Genomic DNA, 17,503 nt, shown 5'->3' with positions numbered 1-17,503 from the left:
ATAAATAAATTTATTAATTATGTTATATTTTATGGAAAAAAAATTTATATATATATATATAGATTATTAATTTTTTTAATATTATAATCAAATAATGGAAAATAAATTATATTTTTTAAATAATTTTTTAAAAATATTTTTATGTAGAATTTATTTTTTAAAAAATAAATGGAACATAAAACTCTTTAATTATTTTTCAAATTAATTATTAAAAGTTTTATATTAAATAAATTTTAATATAATTAAAAAAAAATTTTGTCAAAAAGTAGATTTATTAAGTTAAGATGAAGAGAGATACAAACCATTAAAGTCCAAAACATCAAAGGGCTCTACGGCCCAAAGAAAAATAAGAAAAATAAAAAGTAATAGAAAATTTTGGATTCCAATAACTCAATCCGGTATAACTTTAAGCTACCAACGTACTTTTTCAAGGAGATCACCACCCATAGTTGAGGATCGACCAAAGGGAAAACTCCTTCAACAATTAGCAAAAAATGACCATAGCAAACATGCCGAGAACTACATGAGAGAATTGATTTTGATTCTTTTAAAGAGAGAATGTGTTCATTTGATATTTCAAATAGATATACAAATTAAATCCAATAGAGTACTGTAGAACTAAAGTCACTTCAAATCTAGTTGCAGAGAATCAAAAGAAAGTATTTACAAGCCACTGTTAATAGACTCCAAAATTAGCTAACTGTCGTGGAGAATCTGAGCAATGCGAGAGAAACTTTCTTTAACAAATAGGAAAAGTATTCCTTGTCAAATCTCTTATTATGTGACCATTCTAATTCTACTTTAACTAAAAGTTTCTTTAAAAAAAAAAAAGAATTTGGTCATATCAACTTTCGTGTGAACTGGACTAATACCAGTGGATAAAATTGTAACCTTTTGAAAGATGATTCAATTACTAATCAACTTTAGAGCAATTGCACAGAGTAGAGTCTCTACAGCAGTGAGGTCCTAATTTTGAATCCACTTGGAGACAGAAATAAAAATAAAAATTGTTCAATTGATATTGTTATTAGTTAGTTTATTATATCAAGTTATTAACTTTCAAAATGCTTAATAAAATTAATTAATAGAAAATATTTTATTAGTTTAAAAAGAGGATTAAATCTTTTTTAATGAAAATAACTTTCAAAACAAAAAGTATTTTTTGAAATTTGAGAATTTTATTAATATCAACATATTGAATTTATTAATATTCTTATTTTTTAAAAAAAATACAATTAAGTAATAAAAAATAATTTTCTTCAAAATATTTTTCATGTAAAATTATTTTCTTCTGAGGTTAGTATATACTAATTTGTGAGGGTAAATATGAATTATCATCAAGTTAGAGCTACTAGAAACTGTTGGTCCAATTTGGCTGCGAACTTTGAACAGTTTATGATTAAACTCAAGAATAGAGATCACTAGGACAAGAATTTCAAAGTCCCTTTCAATTGAATCGAACTTTTTACCAATAAGATTACAAATTTCTATATTTTATTTTCAAATAATTTCTTTATAATATAAATAATTGAAACTTTTGGTCATTTTTAAAGTAAAAAATCTTATCACATGACTAGACACAAACAGAAGAAGCTCATATCATGAAATTAAATCTACATTTTCAAGACCAATCCATGTTTTAATTTACCCATACAACATTTTCCAACTCCTTATGCAAATTTACATGTAAACTATACAAATTTTTAAAGAATTCACCTCTACAAAGTTAGATTTGATATTTTCAGAAAAAAATTTTCATCCCATGAAATAGTTTGTCTACTTGATTTGAATAAAGAAAGGACGAGGGACTTTACTCTTTAGGACTCCCCCTTCTCACCAGTTGAAATTTTAAGTAGGCGTTCCAAAATCCAAATGCTTCGTCGGGAAGTGGGAAATGAAAACAAAAATAAAAATTAGGTTAAAATCCATTATCTTAATCACACTTAACATTTAGAAACATTCTATTTTCGCAACTTATCAGCATTTGATGGTGAAACCATAATGAGATCAATGGGCGGACAAGTGGCAAACATGGAGGACCAGGACCAGGGTTTTAAAACCTCATTATGCTGCAAGCAGTGAACTCCGACTGCACAAGTCTATATCTATGCATGTGCACATTTAGGAATACAGAATATGACACCTTTTGGATGAGACTTCAGGGGGAGCAGAATATACCAGGAATTCAGGATTTCACCTGACACTAGTTGCGCCAGCCAAGAAAAGACAAGGCCAGATAGATAAAAACAGAATACAAATAATAGTCTCTGTTCTACTGATATAGTCACCGTTTGCAACCATTTATAGATTTGTCCAAGCATGGACAGTTGGTGCTGTTGATCCCAACAGTGGCACAGCAGCACTGCTAGAGGTTCTTGGGCCATAATAAACGCCTTGTTATTTACCCTCTCAGCAAAACAAAAATTATGACGCAGGAAAAAGCAGCCCTTCATGCAACTTTAACATGTGCATTTTATGTTGCTTTTTTGCAAAGCTACAGGGTGGAAATCTCAAAGACGAATTTTTCTGTCCAGTTGGGAATGCCAGCTTTAAGGGCCATATCCTACTCGAACATTGATTGTGCAGTATTTAGGGGCAGGATTTCATACCTTTGCAACTCAGCTCGATGAGCTACTAATCCAGGCGCATGTAAACAAGTAGAACTAAATGCCATTACCGGCAAAAGTAATAAAGCTACAACATGTAAGCCACTAAGGTACAAGAACAAAACGTATCTCGTATCATTTTGTCCTTTGATATAAAGCAACTTCAGAGACAACTAACATAAAGAGGCATAGTAAAATATCACATTGTAGGCTACAATTTAAAGAAGTAACTCCTCTCACTCGTACAAAAGGATTATTGCTGATTTTCAATGGTTCAAGACCCCCATAACTCAAAGCCATCCAAGTCATGTCTTGGTTCTGGCAGCTCTCCTGTGGTAAGCATAATCTTATCTCATATCAAATCTTGATAAATTGATTATAATGAACATACTACTTAAAGATAAACCACATTTTAGTTACCAGTAAAAATGACATTGCCATAGAACAAAAAGTTACAGATAGAAGATGACTCTCATCATATGAACTAGGCTTATTTCACAAGTCAACTCTCTGACGCTAACGAAACAGCAAATTAAGATCGGGAAATTGGGTGGTTGAGGATCAGATTATGCAGCTTTTGTGCAACATATCAGTGTTGCATCAGTTGATACATCTTATGAAGGAGGTACCTTTTGTTAACTTCCGCTGTGTGGGCATATAGCATGGCCTGCATTTTCCTACAGCACCTTGGCAGAAGTAAATATGCATGATACTTGACATTCTTTTTTAGATGCTCACTGTTATGGCAAAGCACTTTAGCTAACTTAATCCTAAAGTTATAACATAAGCATTAAATAAGCTTTTCTAAACTTTAGCTAAGCATTGAAAAGCTACAGTGATAAGGGATGAATAACATAGATTAACATCTCCCATGCCAGACTGATGGTAAATGATCATCGATAGGGTACCCGGCCACTACCAAGTATACACTCTACATGATGACTTCCTGATGTCAAACTTCTATCTATCTAGTATCTAAAAGTATCAAAATTTATTCCAAACAAACAGAGCAACACATTGTTTGCTTATAGTTTGTTGGTTACAGAATATGCAGTTATACATGTACAGATAATTGAAGTTGAAGTCATTTCAACTTTTAAATAATTCAAATGACAAAAAAAACAGAACTATATAAAAAAAAAAAAGAAAAGAACCATCAAACCCCTAGTTATTGCTTGATACAGTAACTGAACCAAATTATGAATCAGAGAAGAAAATCTAAAATGTTAACCCAATTGTGCTAAGTAGTCCAAATTATAATTTTGCCACATATTTCCCTCCTCTCTCAATTCTCTCTGAAAAACGGCAGCTAACTTTTGGGGTTTGGTTGCTCTTCAGTTAGAAGATGAGGAGTTTTTCCCTTTTAATCATCTAACAAAAGTCTGTATTCAAGATTTCAAGTCCACTGAGGATCTAATAAAAGGAGCCAGCAAAAATATAACGAGATAAAGGTATGTCAGAAGTCTGTTTCTCAAGATTGGCATAAAAAACGTTTATAAAGAACCAACACAAAAATTTATTAATCGTCCAGGCAACAGAAGGAAGCAGAGGCTGGGCATCAAGATTGAAGAAGACCATTTAAAAGTAAAAGAACCCAATGAAAGCCTCGTGATGGCAGAACGAGCATTTGCATACCAAGATGGACTCTCTGGGAGGCCATGGAATAAGTGTATCTTTTATTTTTATACTTTTTTAAAAAATTTCAGTCATAAATGCGTTAAATTATCTTATAATCTTTAATTATATGAGTGAATCACATTAATTATATAATATGCTTTTGAATACTAATTATATATACTTTAAAATAAAAATTATATAATTAAGAACTATGCAAAAGATAATATAATATTATTACTGAGAGTTATATATAATATAATTTGTATATTAATATTGTTATTGTTCAAATGGTAGTATTATTATTATTATTTTGAAGTTGTACACCCGGAGTTCTTAAAACTAAAATTTATCAAATTTAATTTTAAATTACTTTTGAATACTTTCTAACAAACATATTTAGAACTTATAAGTCCTACCATAATGTAATATTATTTCTTTAACCAAAAAATTATTTTTCATAATTTCAAATACTAATTATTTGTTTAGTTATTTTAGTGCAAAATACAAAGTTGTATATTTATTCGACCAAAAAGTTGAAATCAAGCTTATTTGGTCCTTATGAAAATTATAGGAGATTGTTTGGTTTTTTTCCGGGGGGAAAACCATGAATCAGAATAAAATAATTACATTATATGTAGTTAGCATACACTATAATGACAACAGATGTGAAAAATTGACAAGGGCAATATTTCATATATATCAGAAATTCCACTTAAAAGGCTGTCTTGCCAAATTTCTTTTAAGACCAGGAATTATAATCTCAACCTTAATCCAAAAAGGGCACAATAAACTATAGCATGGTATGAATAAGATCCAACATCAAAAATCCATATCAGCTATGCATCACAAAATGAATTTATTTCTCCATTGCAGTAAACATTATCTAACAATTTTAATGCCAAAAACCAAATAAGGCCTTGTAATCCAAATAAAGTGCATAATTAATTTCATCACTAAGGCTTTATCTTGGTTTATAAAGAAACTACAAAGCCTACCATCACCTATAGCCATATTCTATTTAATAAACTCTCTCTAATAGCTCTGCCCACATATCATATATGATCTGGAAACAATACTCTTCTTAGTCAGCCCAATGTGAATCAACCATCCCACCATTCTAAGTTAATGCAACTTCCTGCAGCATTCTCTAGAATTCATAGATTACCAAGTAGAATCTTGTATGATTTATTTATCATATCAATATCTCATTTCCCCACTTTGATTTTATAGGCACTAGCTTGTGAAAAATACAAGGCCACATCAATGCAAGAGAATGAAACAAAATCTACATTAAGGATTTATTTAAACTAAAATTGCAGAAATTTAAAACAAAATTAAAGGAAAAAAAAACCGACAACAACACTGCTGCCCACTGCAGCATTGCTGGCTGCCATATTGGGAAAGGGAAGAAAGAATATGGAAGATGAGAAGAAGAGGAGGAGGAGGAGAAAAGGGAAAAAAAAAAGAAAAAAAGAAGAGCAACTGCTGGTCCTGAAAGTGCAGGAAGTTGCAGACAGGGAGAGAAGAGAAGAAAAGAAAGAGAGATGAAGAGGAGAGAGATAAAAGAGACATACCTGTTATGAGAGCAAGAGAGTTGAAGTCTTGAAGTTGAAGAGGAAAGGAGGAGAGGCTGCTGTTGATTACTTGAGAGGCTGTTGGACACTTTAGGAGAGCAGAAGACTAGGGTCTTATGTTTTAAAAATAATTTAAAACTTTAAAAAGTAAAAGAACATTATTTCAAAGTGGCAGCACCTCACCCACCTCTCGCCTCCCTTCACTGAGGAGGGCACCCCAGTGAAGGGGGCCTCGCTTGGCGCCTTAATAACACTGGGTTCAAGTAACCAATACTAATTCATATCTGAGATAATAAGGAGATCAACAGAAATGAGGCAACTGCTTTGAAGATAAAATAAAATATGCATTTGGAGAAATAATTTGTACACCTAGATATCATAGCTTTTCTGATTAGTAAATAAATTCTGAAGCTGTACAAATCCTTGAGGTTTTTCCTTTTCTTTTTCTGGAGTGAGGGGTGAGCGGGTATAAGCAAGTTGCTGAGAATAAAATTGAGCATCAAAATGAGAATTTGACTTCCTGGTCCTAATATGCTATATACAATCGTGACAAATACATTATATGTACAATAAAGCACTTGTATGCTTAAGTTATTTACTTCCAAACCTTGATAGCCCCATCTCTACCACTTGAAATCAAAAGTCTTTGGTTCAACTTGACAGAAGCCAAAGAAAGGATGGAATCCCTATGGCAGCCAGCAGAATCAGTAGCAGCTGCTGCCAGAACTGCCTTTGCTGTCAACTTGGTAGTTTGATGTTTTCTTTTTGTCTCCTGTTGGCAAGGTAAGTAACTTTAACATTACATGTCTCACATAATTAGTAAAATAAATCAACAAACATGAGACACCTGCAAAAAAGCAAAATAATAAACATAATGTTCCATGCAAAAACAGAGATGTGAACACCAGACTTGATTGATTTGTGATCCCTTCACCATCATCTCCAGCCAGTTGCAATAAAAATAAGTTGATCATCGATGCAAATGCGTAAAATATGAATATCAAGAGAAACTTAGGAGGTATGGCCAGTTGTTTATTAAGGAGGGTAGAGATAAAGAAAATATTGTTTTTATTCTCCAATTCCTCACACAGTTAAATTTTCCAGATTATTGGACTGCTCCTCAGTAACCACACCTTTAAGGGGGCCAACATTACATATAAAATCTTGATTTAAAAATTTGTTAACTACACCTATTGTCCATATATTTCGAGGGGTTAAATTAAAAATCTTCTTTGAGGGTGCCAATTCTATAAAAATTTGTTTAATATATAATGAGAAATAAATAATTAATATTTCACAATACCTATATAGTGATCAATAAAATAATTTGAGAGACCAATAACTAAAATAAATATTTTTTCCCTAAGTATACACACTCACACACAAGGAATTTTGGAGGGAGGTTTTGGTGGGGGAGGGGCACGGGGCAGCTCCCCCTCTCCCCATCTGCAGGACCATGTTATCCTAAAAGGACAAATATATGATCACCCCAAAGGTAAAATCTAACTTAGCAAAGAAAAGAAAGGATTAAAAATAAAAAATAAATGACACCTCAAAAGAGAATTATTGAAGCTTTTCAGAGGACTACATTCTATACCAACATACCTGCACAACCTGCACTCCAAAACTTGATCTTATTTCAAATAAATCATCATTTCCAACTCCATTCAAATTTGGCCCACTAATACAGTAACTTCGCTCCGGGCTGCAATGATAATGAAACGGAATTAGTTAACTGCCATATGATGAAGAGTAGAAGGGATAAAAGGAGAAATTCATGCCATAACCTGCAATGATCCCATCGACGTATCTTCAAGTCAGTACCTCCAGTCAACAAATCACCTCCAGGCAAAGGAAGCATTGAACGGACACCAGGAAGACGGGAAGGAGGATCATTTAGCTCATCAACTCTATACTTTGGACTGACATTACGCCTTATATCTGGTTTAAAGTTTGCCTTACTGGATGGTTTGGCCAAGGCCCATGGTGTATCAGACATTTCAGTATCATTATCATAATTTGCCAGCCTCAGTACCTGGAAGAAAAATTGAGACATGCTAAACAATATCAACCATCTAGCGCATCATATATTAATAACAACAAAATTAGAAGATAGATAACTATCATTAATAACAACAAAGTTTATACTTTAATTTTTCTTTCAATTATATGCAGTACAGTATGGTCAATTCAATTGTACTACAAAAGTATAACAACCATTCTTCTAACTCTCAATAGATTTTATCTAGCTCCACGATGCGATATTCCTGATCAGGATTCATACAGGTTTGAGATGTTGTGCATCTGCCCTTCACATAATTTTAGCCAATAAATTTTCTCTGAATCACTTCAGGATACTAGTTAATGAACTTTAGTGATTAGAAAATGGTCAAATCTAGGGAGATGATATGTTGGCAAGAAAAGTACTAACATCCTACTATAATTTATCTAATAAACAAATTAGCTGCTGCAGAAGCAGAAAGAGCAAAGGCTTGAGCATTAACAATGTGAGACCAGAACATTTCCTTCCAATAATATAGCAAAGAGCAATACAACACTTACAACAGTATTCAGCCTTTACTCTTAAATCTGTTGAACTTGAACCTTAAGAATCCTAGTACCTAACTAACTTAGTCCTCCATCAAATGAAAAAGTGAACACACAAGGTTTTAATCTTTTCTTGCTTTTTTCAATTTTGCATGTAGGAATTTGTCACATGTTTTAGGAAGAGAAGAAAGAATTCTAGAAAGGTCTCGGGTAGTTAATAGCTGGAATAGGCGTGAATAGTAGTTCTTTCCGTTGTAAAAACTTGCAACTTTTTCTGTTGACTTTAGCTGACAGTTAAGGAGTGTATAAATTCCAGTAGAGAGATCCAGCTACTCTTTTTCCAGATTCATGAATACAATTACTCTCTCTTTCTCAATTGTTTCTCAAATCTCTGCTTCTCTCTCTTCTTCTTCTTCTTCTTCTGCTCTTTCTCTCTCTCTCTTTCTTCTAATTCTCATATGTGTTAGGGTTACAACCTAATTCCTAACAGAATTCTGCTGGTCAATATTTTGGCCCACATACCATGGATATTGTGCATTTAAAAATAAAACAATGCCATGTACCTGGTGACAGCTCCCATTCTCAGCATTCCACAGAGAAACTTCACTGCAACCAGCAGCAACATATATCATGGGTCTTGTATTAGATACACTGACATTTGGAGAAGTAACAAAAAGGCACATCTTCTCTATAGGGCATACGAGAGAATACTGCCATGAGTTCACAGGTATAAGGAACCTTAGATCCCAAAGTGTAAGCACACCCCTAGAAGATCCTGAGACAAACCAATTCCCACACGGGCTTGTTACTAGAGAAGACACATAGCCTTCCTCAGGAACAGCTTTTAATGTCCATGCATTTGCATTTGCTCTAATATCCCAGAGATGGATTCCACAATTTTGAGTACTATACATAACAATCTGACTAGCATTGTTATCAGATGTATAGTTCAAAAGGCTAAGTATTGCACCTTCCTTAATATCCTTCTTTTTTATATCAGCAATACCTGAATACTTCTCAACGACACTGCCAAGGCCTCTGGATATGTGATCAACAGAAAATACATGCATTGAGCCATCACATGCTCCAACAACTACTTGAGGAAAGTTACGAAGCATTACAGTGCAAAGTGCTCGGCTCCCTTCCAGGTGATATGTCAGCCTCGATCTGAAGGAGATGTCCTTTTCCAACTTTCTTGAATCCCACACCTTGACAGTTGAATCATCAGATGCACTCACAAACAGGCTATGATCATTTGAAATTGCAATATCATTGACAGCAGAACGGTGCTCCTGCAGATGGGCTACAAGCACCCCACGAGGTCTCCAGCCAGAGTCTGGTATTGATGTGGTCCGTGAAAAGGATGGCAATCCAGCTAGATCAGTCGGAGCAGAAGCATCTTCCACCGCAAAAGAACTTCCCTTTGTTCCACCAGATAATCCCATCTCCTGAAATTTACTGTTAATGTATGTTGTTTGATCATTTTCCCTGCTTTCTGGTTCATGAACCACTCTGTAGAACTGTTTAGACCCATTACTGATGCTGAATGATCCAGAAACCAGCTTAGGTGCAGGGACTGAACTGGCCAAGCTAAATGATTTATTTACTGGATCCATCCAAGGCATGTAAGATGAACCAATTCCAAGTGAGTTCATTCGCAATGAAGAATCAGAAGCTGCAGGAGGAATTTTTACTGCTCGCCTGTCCATGCTAAAAGAGTATAAAGGTATGCCCTCTGAGGACTTATCATATATGAAGCTATTGACACCACCAATCTGTGGAGACATGTAGCCTGAAAATTGCAACTTTTCTGAGCATAAAGGATCACGAATGTCAACCATACTAGAAACACTGCTCATATAGCCCATAGCTCTCAACTTTGCCTCACCATCCTCTGGTTTCTTGAACACATCACCATCATGTTTTTGAGTCTCAGAAATCACTTTCTTGTCAGACCAACTCTTTACTGAATTTAGTTCCCCATCTTCTCTTTTGAGTACATCAGTGATTTCCCATTGTTTGGATTGTGCTGATGAATTATACCATATTTTCCTCTGTCTCTCCAACATGTCTGAACTTCTAGCATTTTCCAAAACCTGGTAAAATACCTGCCTTGAGACAGGAGGCTTCAAACATAAAAGTAGAGACTTCTCAGAAGCTAGGGAAGCAGGTTGTCTGCGAAGAAAAGGCCGTATAACTGGTGCCAGGAAAACATAGGAATCCACTGCACCTAAGCTTTCACTGCTGGCTGCAATAAAAGTGACAGCTGACCTTCTAACCCATTGACTAGGATAACACAACAATGGAAAGGCATGTTCTATCATTTCAAGCAGTATCCTTTTCCGCAAGAAGCCACGTTTACAGAGGATCGCCAAACAGTCTAGTGCATTGACAATGACAGCCTCAGTTTGATCGCTTAAGGCCTGCTCGATATAAGGTAGAAGATACTCCTCCACACTTCTTTGTCCCACAAAAAAGCAGACATATACAATCTTTCCATAAAATAATGCTCTTAGCTGCTCATCCCGATCGTTTAGAAATGCAGGAAGGATAGGTAAAAGAAAATCATTACTCTGTCTCTGGCCAAAGAAGCAACACAGGTTGCCAATGTCCTGCAGGAGTGCTCTCCTGATATTTGGAGTTTGTTTTGGACCCATCACAAGCTCTTGAACAACCTCAGCAATGGATTTCCTCAATTGTGCAAGCTGTGAATCATTATTTACTCTCTGAAGGCGTCCAGATGTCTCATTGGATGATGCCAGTGACTTCCGTGCTGAATTCATTTCATCAAGAACACCAGCCTCACTCAAGCTTATTGAGTGAATTAAGAAACCATAAGCAGTTAGTGCCAACTTAGCTATATTGCTAGCATAACATATTCTCACACTTTCTTCTGGATCATCAGGAAGCATGGAAAGCATTGGAAGAATATATTCAGGGAATATTTTTGCATCACTAGGAGGAAAATCTCGAACTAAAGGTAAAATGTCACACAAAGTCTCCAGGGAAGCACAACGCACTATTGCTGCCGGGTCAGAAAGCATAGCAATTATATATGGTAGTACCCGCTGCAAGCGGTCTTCATCATCAATATATAAGGAAGACGACTTCAGCAGTAGTATAGCCCCTCTCCTTAAATGGGGCAACTTGACATTGCGTATGCAGGAACAGAGGAGAGAGGCAATCAGAACCATACCTTCACATTTCATACTATCTTCAGGTAATGGTAAAAAAGGCATGCCAAATGTATCTGACTGACTGTCATACTCAGACATCAATGAATTCAAATCATCCATGGTGATCTTTTTCAGAAAGGGATGATCATTTTTCCTAAATGCATTGGAGATTGCTTGAAGAAGCTCACCAGGTGATTGCATGCCACATTGCTTGATGTCATGGGAAAATGCAGAATTGGGTGTACTTTCGGGCCCCAAATTCACACCAGCATAGTCATTACTTTGCTTTACATCCCCAAGAAGGGTACTGATATCACCAAGAAGTTTGTATTGGTCACGAACTAAACCCTTTTCTGTCTTTTCATTCTTTACTGAGTCCATTGTCAAGTCCAAGTTTGGTTTTTCAACCATATCTAGCGCTAGTTTACCACTCATGGAATTCACAGATGCAGTTTCTATATTCTCTCCTGTCTTATCGCTCATCATTTGTTTAAGTATTTCATGGAAAACACTCTGGCACATTGCAACCTGACAAAAGAGCAGCAAGCATATGTGAGTACTTATAGCAACAAGGACACTCAAATTTCCATGGTATAACAGAATTACTTACCCTCATATCAGAATGAAGAGGATTCCAGCAGCAGTAGAAATTATGTAGAAATGGTGAGAAGTAGGCAGGAAACACAACATTAGCATAATTTTGCAGGTAGCTTTCAGCAGAAAGTCGAGCCTCTGGTTCTAACTGGATCATATGAAGAATCATCTTGCGGATTCCAGAATCTGGGATCTGCATTCACAGACTATTTGAATTGACAAAGAGAAGAATAATCACACTTACAAAATCTCACTGTTTATTGATTAGTTCTTGCACATGCTACAAGTAATAACTTAAAGGCAGGACAAGGTGAAAATCAAAGTTTGAAGGCTAGAGCAATACTTGCCTAGACCCAGTCTACATGGACCCAAGGCACATAACAATTATAGTGAGTCCATATAAAAATAATTAAGACCCATACATTTATACCCTGGATTCACATAGGCCAGATCTTCGCAAGATTTGCCCTTAAGGCTAAGATGGACCAGTGAAATATAGCTTGTGAAAAAACACATCACACTGTAGATGGCATGTGTTGGAAAATGGACGAGGATGAAAGACCAACATTGAGAATCTATAAGGTGAAAGGACAAATATATAAATGGTTGGGTTGCAACACCAACTCGGCTAGGTATTTTGATGTGTAAAGCAACTCAATTACACTTACATAATCCCATATTAAAATGCACTGATATCTAATGTTTCCAGCATTCTCTCCAGATTTAACATGATATTAGAGACTGATTTGGGTCATGGATTTTAGCGTGGGTTCATTTTAATTGATTGTCAAGTTACAACTATGGGGTCACACTAAAAGGGGGGGGGGAGGGGCGTTTAAAGTCCACATTGGGTATCTATAAGGTCAAAGGGCAATACATAAATGATTGGATTACAACACTACCTTACTAGCCATGTTGATTTGCAAACCACCTCAATATTAAAATGAATTAATGTCTAACATATCTAGCACTCTCTCCAAATTTAAATGCATAGCATTTCCAAAGGTAAATCAATACCATAATTTGAGAATAAGTTGCATCCCTCCCCCCCCAACAACACCACTTTTCCTTTGGTTGGTAATTCAAAGGCAACTTAGTTTTAAATCAATAACTAACAAAAGGCATATAAATCAGGACAAGTTAAAGAGAGAGACATAGAACCTTTTCAAGATGCTGGCTAGGATCATACTGTCCTCTGCGATAAGCAAGAAGCTGGGAGAGTTCAAACAGTTGCTGACCCTCAAGGAAAAGCTCTGCAATTACACACCTATTTGACAACATGATGATTCAAATAAGTATCACATCATGAAACAGCATAACAAAATATAGAAACCAATGCTTGAGAAAGAAAATTGCAAAATTGCTATCAAAATGGCTTTTACATTCTCTTGAGTTTGCAATGTTAACAAGACAGAGCTACAACAACATTGAAATAACACCAACTCCATCCCATGGATAGGATTCCATACTCTGACGAGGAGATCAAGGGCTCAAACCACATCAAAACAACTCATACAAGAAGAGGGTTGCATATATCAGACCCTCCTTAGAGATCACAAGGTTGAAAGCATCATCCAGTGTGACATTGTTTCACTTCCATGCCCTTCCCCGACAACCCCAGCCAAGAAAGCAAAATAAAAGAAGTGAATAGGATGAGGAGTTGGAAAGAAAAATTTTACAGGTCAATAATACCAGGTGAATAAAAGGACTGTTCAAAACTTATCCCAAAAACATAATATTCCTTAGGTCTTAAAACAGGTAGGATTTACCACATGTTTAGAAAATAACTAGACGTGCAAACCGACACCTTCACCGAAAAGAAGACTTGTTTTAGTTTCACAACAATAAAAAACACTGTTAAGAAAACCAAACAGAACCTACTTAAATTTTTATTTAAAAAAATTCGCCTTTACCTCATGCATTATTTACTGCAGAGATAATAATAGTCATCTCTAGCATAACTGCACAATCAACATGTCATTTGACAGCCATAACTTAAAAGATAAAAATGCTTGTAATTCCAAAACTCACCCTACAGCAAAGATGTCCATGGAGGGCCTTAATGGTGCATCCTGAGCAACTTGCATCTCACCTCCATGTTCATAAAATCTCTGAAAATTATGAGGATATGAAACTATAATCAACTCCAGAAAGACATATAAAATCATTTTTAAAAGCAAGGAGGGGGAGAAGAGATTTGGAAGACTGGTTACTCTAGAGAAAAATAGTAGCAAATGGTTCTTAAAACGTGTGAAATCTGATGCTATGTGAGCAGAACGTTGGGTGGAAGAAAAAAAAGAGGAGAAAGAAAAGAGAGAGGTAGAATGTGAGGGAAGTGAATACTCATTTCTCCTCTCTTGTCTGGAATGAGGTGAAAAGAGAGGGAGAGAAAATGCAAGAACATAATTTATGTGGGCAGGGAAAGAAATATTAGATAATATAATTAATAATATACCCTCAACTCATATTATAAAATAAAAAATAAACTAAGGGTTAAAAGTGCACCATCTTTCCCGAGATTTTCCCCTCAAACCCAGGTGAAAATTTGTAGTGGCCCAAGAAGACAACTTTTAACACGTTTTTCTCTTCTCCTCCCAACCTCTCCTCCCAAACAGATGAAAAGATGATTCTTTCACCTAATTTTCTCTCACCACTCTCTCTTCTTTCGCACACTTTCACCTGCTTCCCAAACACAGGGTAGGAGATGTAAAAGTAGCTTGTGACTCTTAAAGCCTTAAACACTAGGATTTGTCCAGCAAAAACAATCAATTGTATCTCTTATATCTGAAACCTTTAAATTTAATTCTACTCATTATCTATGTTACTAATTCAGCAGGTGGCTTATTAGAGCATTTCTAATGGAGTTCTAACTCCTTAGTGACAATGTAACTGATGAAAAACAAATTATATATATATATAAATAAAAAATTGCACTTAGAAGGGAAAAAACCAAATAAAGGAGGAAACAACAACAACTAAGTCTTAAATCCTAACTAGCAAGATAAACTAAAACTAGAAAGAGAAATTTATCAGAGATAAAGAAGAAGAAAAACCTCAGGTGCAAGATAACAGAGCCTCCTTCCTCCAGTGTCAAAAAAGAAGGAGAAATCCGAAGGATCATCATAAGGAATGTAAGTTGGCTTAAAGGATGCAAAGTCAGCAAGATAAAGCCAATTCCAGGAAGTAACCAGCACATTTTCACACTTAATGTCACCTGCAGCAAACCAAATGAACAAAGATGAAACCCAGTCATTAGAATACTATAGCTGCAAAAGCAACCTTCTCTCATTATACTGCACTCACCATGACAAATACCCTTCTCGTGGCACTGTTTCACAGCAAGAAGTAACTGCACAACCACAAAATATTAATTGGAATTGCACCCATGGTAAGTAATTTATGTAGAGAGATAAATAGAAACAAAGAGCTTTAATGTGTGTGCGGGCGCACATCACATGTCTGTATTGAGAGAGAGAGAGAGAGAGAGAGAGAGAGAGAGAGAGAGAGAGAGAGAGAGAGAGAGAAGGAGACCTGAAAAGCCAACCACTTTTTCTCCACTAGACTGAGGAAAGGTCGAGTACTCAATCGATCATGAAGATTATTGAAGAAATATTGCCTCAAAAGATAACCTGCTTTATCTGTTTCTTGCCAAAACTGGAAGAGAAACTACCTTGTCAGAAGTTCGTACTATAATGCCTAATTTAATTCCCTAACAAAGTTCAGATTGAGTAATCATCAACAAGATTCTTAACTATTTGGCTTCTGAAATCTGAATAACTATATAACAGAGCTAACTTATTCGTGCTAGCCACCAGTTATCTTTCTATAAAACTAAGGATATACTCAAATTCGCACTTCTTTATCTTATCCAGTAAGCTCAAACGCAAAGGTCTGTTACACTTAATTTAGCTCTCCTCCCTCAAGTCTAAGATTCAATTCACCAGTTCCCTACAAATCAAACAAGACAGTAAATTCTCCAGTTCAGAGCTTAGTTATCACCATTATTTAAAAGAATTATCACATCTATATTATCATTCATAAAACCGAAAACAACACCCAAGAAAAAAAAAAAAACACTCAAACCACTCACCTTCTTCCCTTCTTTCCCAACCAATTGTACCTAATTCGAGCCCAATCAAAGTTGCATTGAAGTAAAGCTCGCAGAAGCACATTAAACTTATCTAAACATCAAAAACTCTTAATTACGTTTAATTACTGCGTTTCCCACCAAATCAAAAGCAAAAGGCTAGCAATTTCCAAAATCCCAAAACAGAAAAAAGGAAATGGGAAATGGAAAAGTTTGGACCTGAAAGGGCCAGACGTGGGGGTGGTCAAGGGCAAGGAAGGTTTCCTTGATTTGTTCGAGACGGCGCTCGTACTCTCTGAGATTGATGGGATCGCCTCGCTTGAAATAAACCTTAACGAGAACCAAACCCTCGTCGTGCTTGCAGAGAATAGACTTGAAGAAGCGGCCGCGGCCAAGCACCTCCTTAAGGACCAAATTGTAGGAGGAAGGCAAATCGTGGAGGTAGTACTCTGATGCGGAGACTTGCGTTGTGCGGGCGATCTTGTTGCCCATTATTTTGCATTTGTTTTGCTCCTTTTGTCTGTGGTTTCTGTGTTGAAGAAACAATGTTTTTCGTCTCTGCAAAGCCAAAGAAGGAGAAGAAGTTAGGCTGTGATTATTTTGCTCTTTGATGTTTAGAAACGCTTTTTCCTTCGTTTCGGACCTTTTTGCTCTGACGAAACCAAGTCGAGCTAGTGGCAGCGTTTTGCTTGTTTGTTGTTATTGTTTTTCTATTTTAAACTCTTAACTGGTTTAACCCAAAACGGCACCAACTTTACAGTCGATTTACGATAGATCAATATTTCAAAATATGAATTTTGGGTTTTACCATAATTATCTCTTCAATTTACATCGGATAATTATTTAAGATAATTGTTGTTAGGTTTTTAAATTTTTAAAACTTCGTATATTAAAATTATTTAATTAAACTATTTCTATATTTCATAAAATAATAACTAGCATAAATAAAAAAAGTTTCAATATTTTATAATTTAATTTAAAATTATAAAAACTAATAAAATTATAAATTTTACCATAATTATATTTAAATTTAAAACTTGAATCGAGAATAGTGTATTTTAATAATATAGCAAGATAATGTAAATTATTTTATTATACTCATATCATATAAATAAATATTATTGATAAAAAATATAAAATTTTTAGTTATTTTATAATTTAATTTAAAATTTTAAAAATTAATGTAATTCTAACTTAAAATTTTTTAATTTATTTTTCTTCATTTTTATCTTGCTAATGTAAAAAATTATAAATTTTTCTTCTTTTTTCTTCATTTTTAGGTGGTTTTGGCATCAGAAATAT

At 35.0% G+C, this 17,503-nt stretch overlaps 1 protein-coding gene across 1 annotated transcript; it reads right to left on the bottom strand.

The window, feature by feature from the left end:
• Positions 1 to 6,120: 6,120 nt before the first annotated feature.
• LOC110603076 (serine/threonine-protein kinase VPS15) lies at positions 6,121 to 16,889 on the bottom strand. The gene is made up of 12 exons (XM_021740746.2): positions 16,845 to 16,889; positions 16,421 to 16,759; positions 15,646 to 15,768; positions 15,418 to 15,463; positions 15,168 to 15,328; positions 14,146 to 14,225; positions 13,276 to 13,381; positions 12,131 to 12,307; positions 8,908 to 12,048; positions 7,585 to 7,832; positions 7,403 to 7,502; positions 6,121 to 6,569 (listed from the first exon to the last, which is right to left on the bottom strand). Exons 2-12 carry the CDS (start codon positions 16,691 to 16,693, stop codon positions 6,393 to 6,395), a joined length of 4,632 nt encoding a protein of 1,543 aa, XP_021596438.1. The 5' UTR covers positions 16,694 to 16,759; positions 16,845 to 16,889; the 3' UTR covers positions 6,121 to 6,392.
• Between the last annotated feature and the right edge of the window lie 614 nt (positions 16,890 to 17,503).

This window comes from Manihot esculenta, chromosome 16 (genome assembly GCF_001659605.2).
Source record: "Manihot esculenta cultivar AM560-2 chromosome 16, M.esculenta_v8, whole genome shotgun sequence".
In the NCBI taxonomy this organism is placed as follows: domain Eukaryota; kingdom Viridiplantae; phylum Streptophyta; class Magnoliopsida; order Malpighiales; family Euphorbiaceae; genus Manihot; species Manihot esculenta.
Note: the sequence above shows the minus strand (reverse complement) of the source record. Positions and strands in the feature narration are given on the sequence as shown.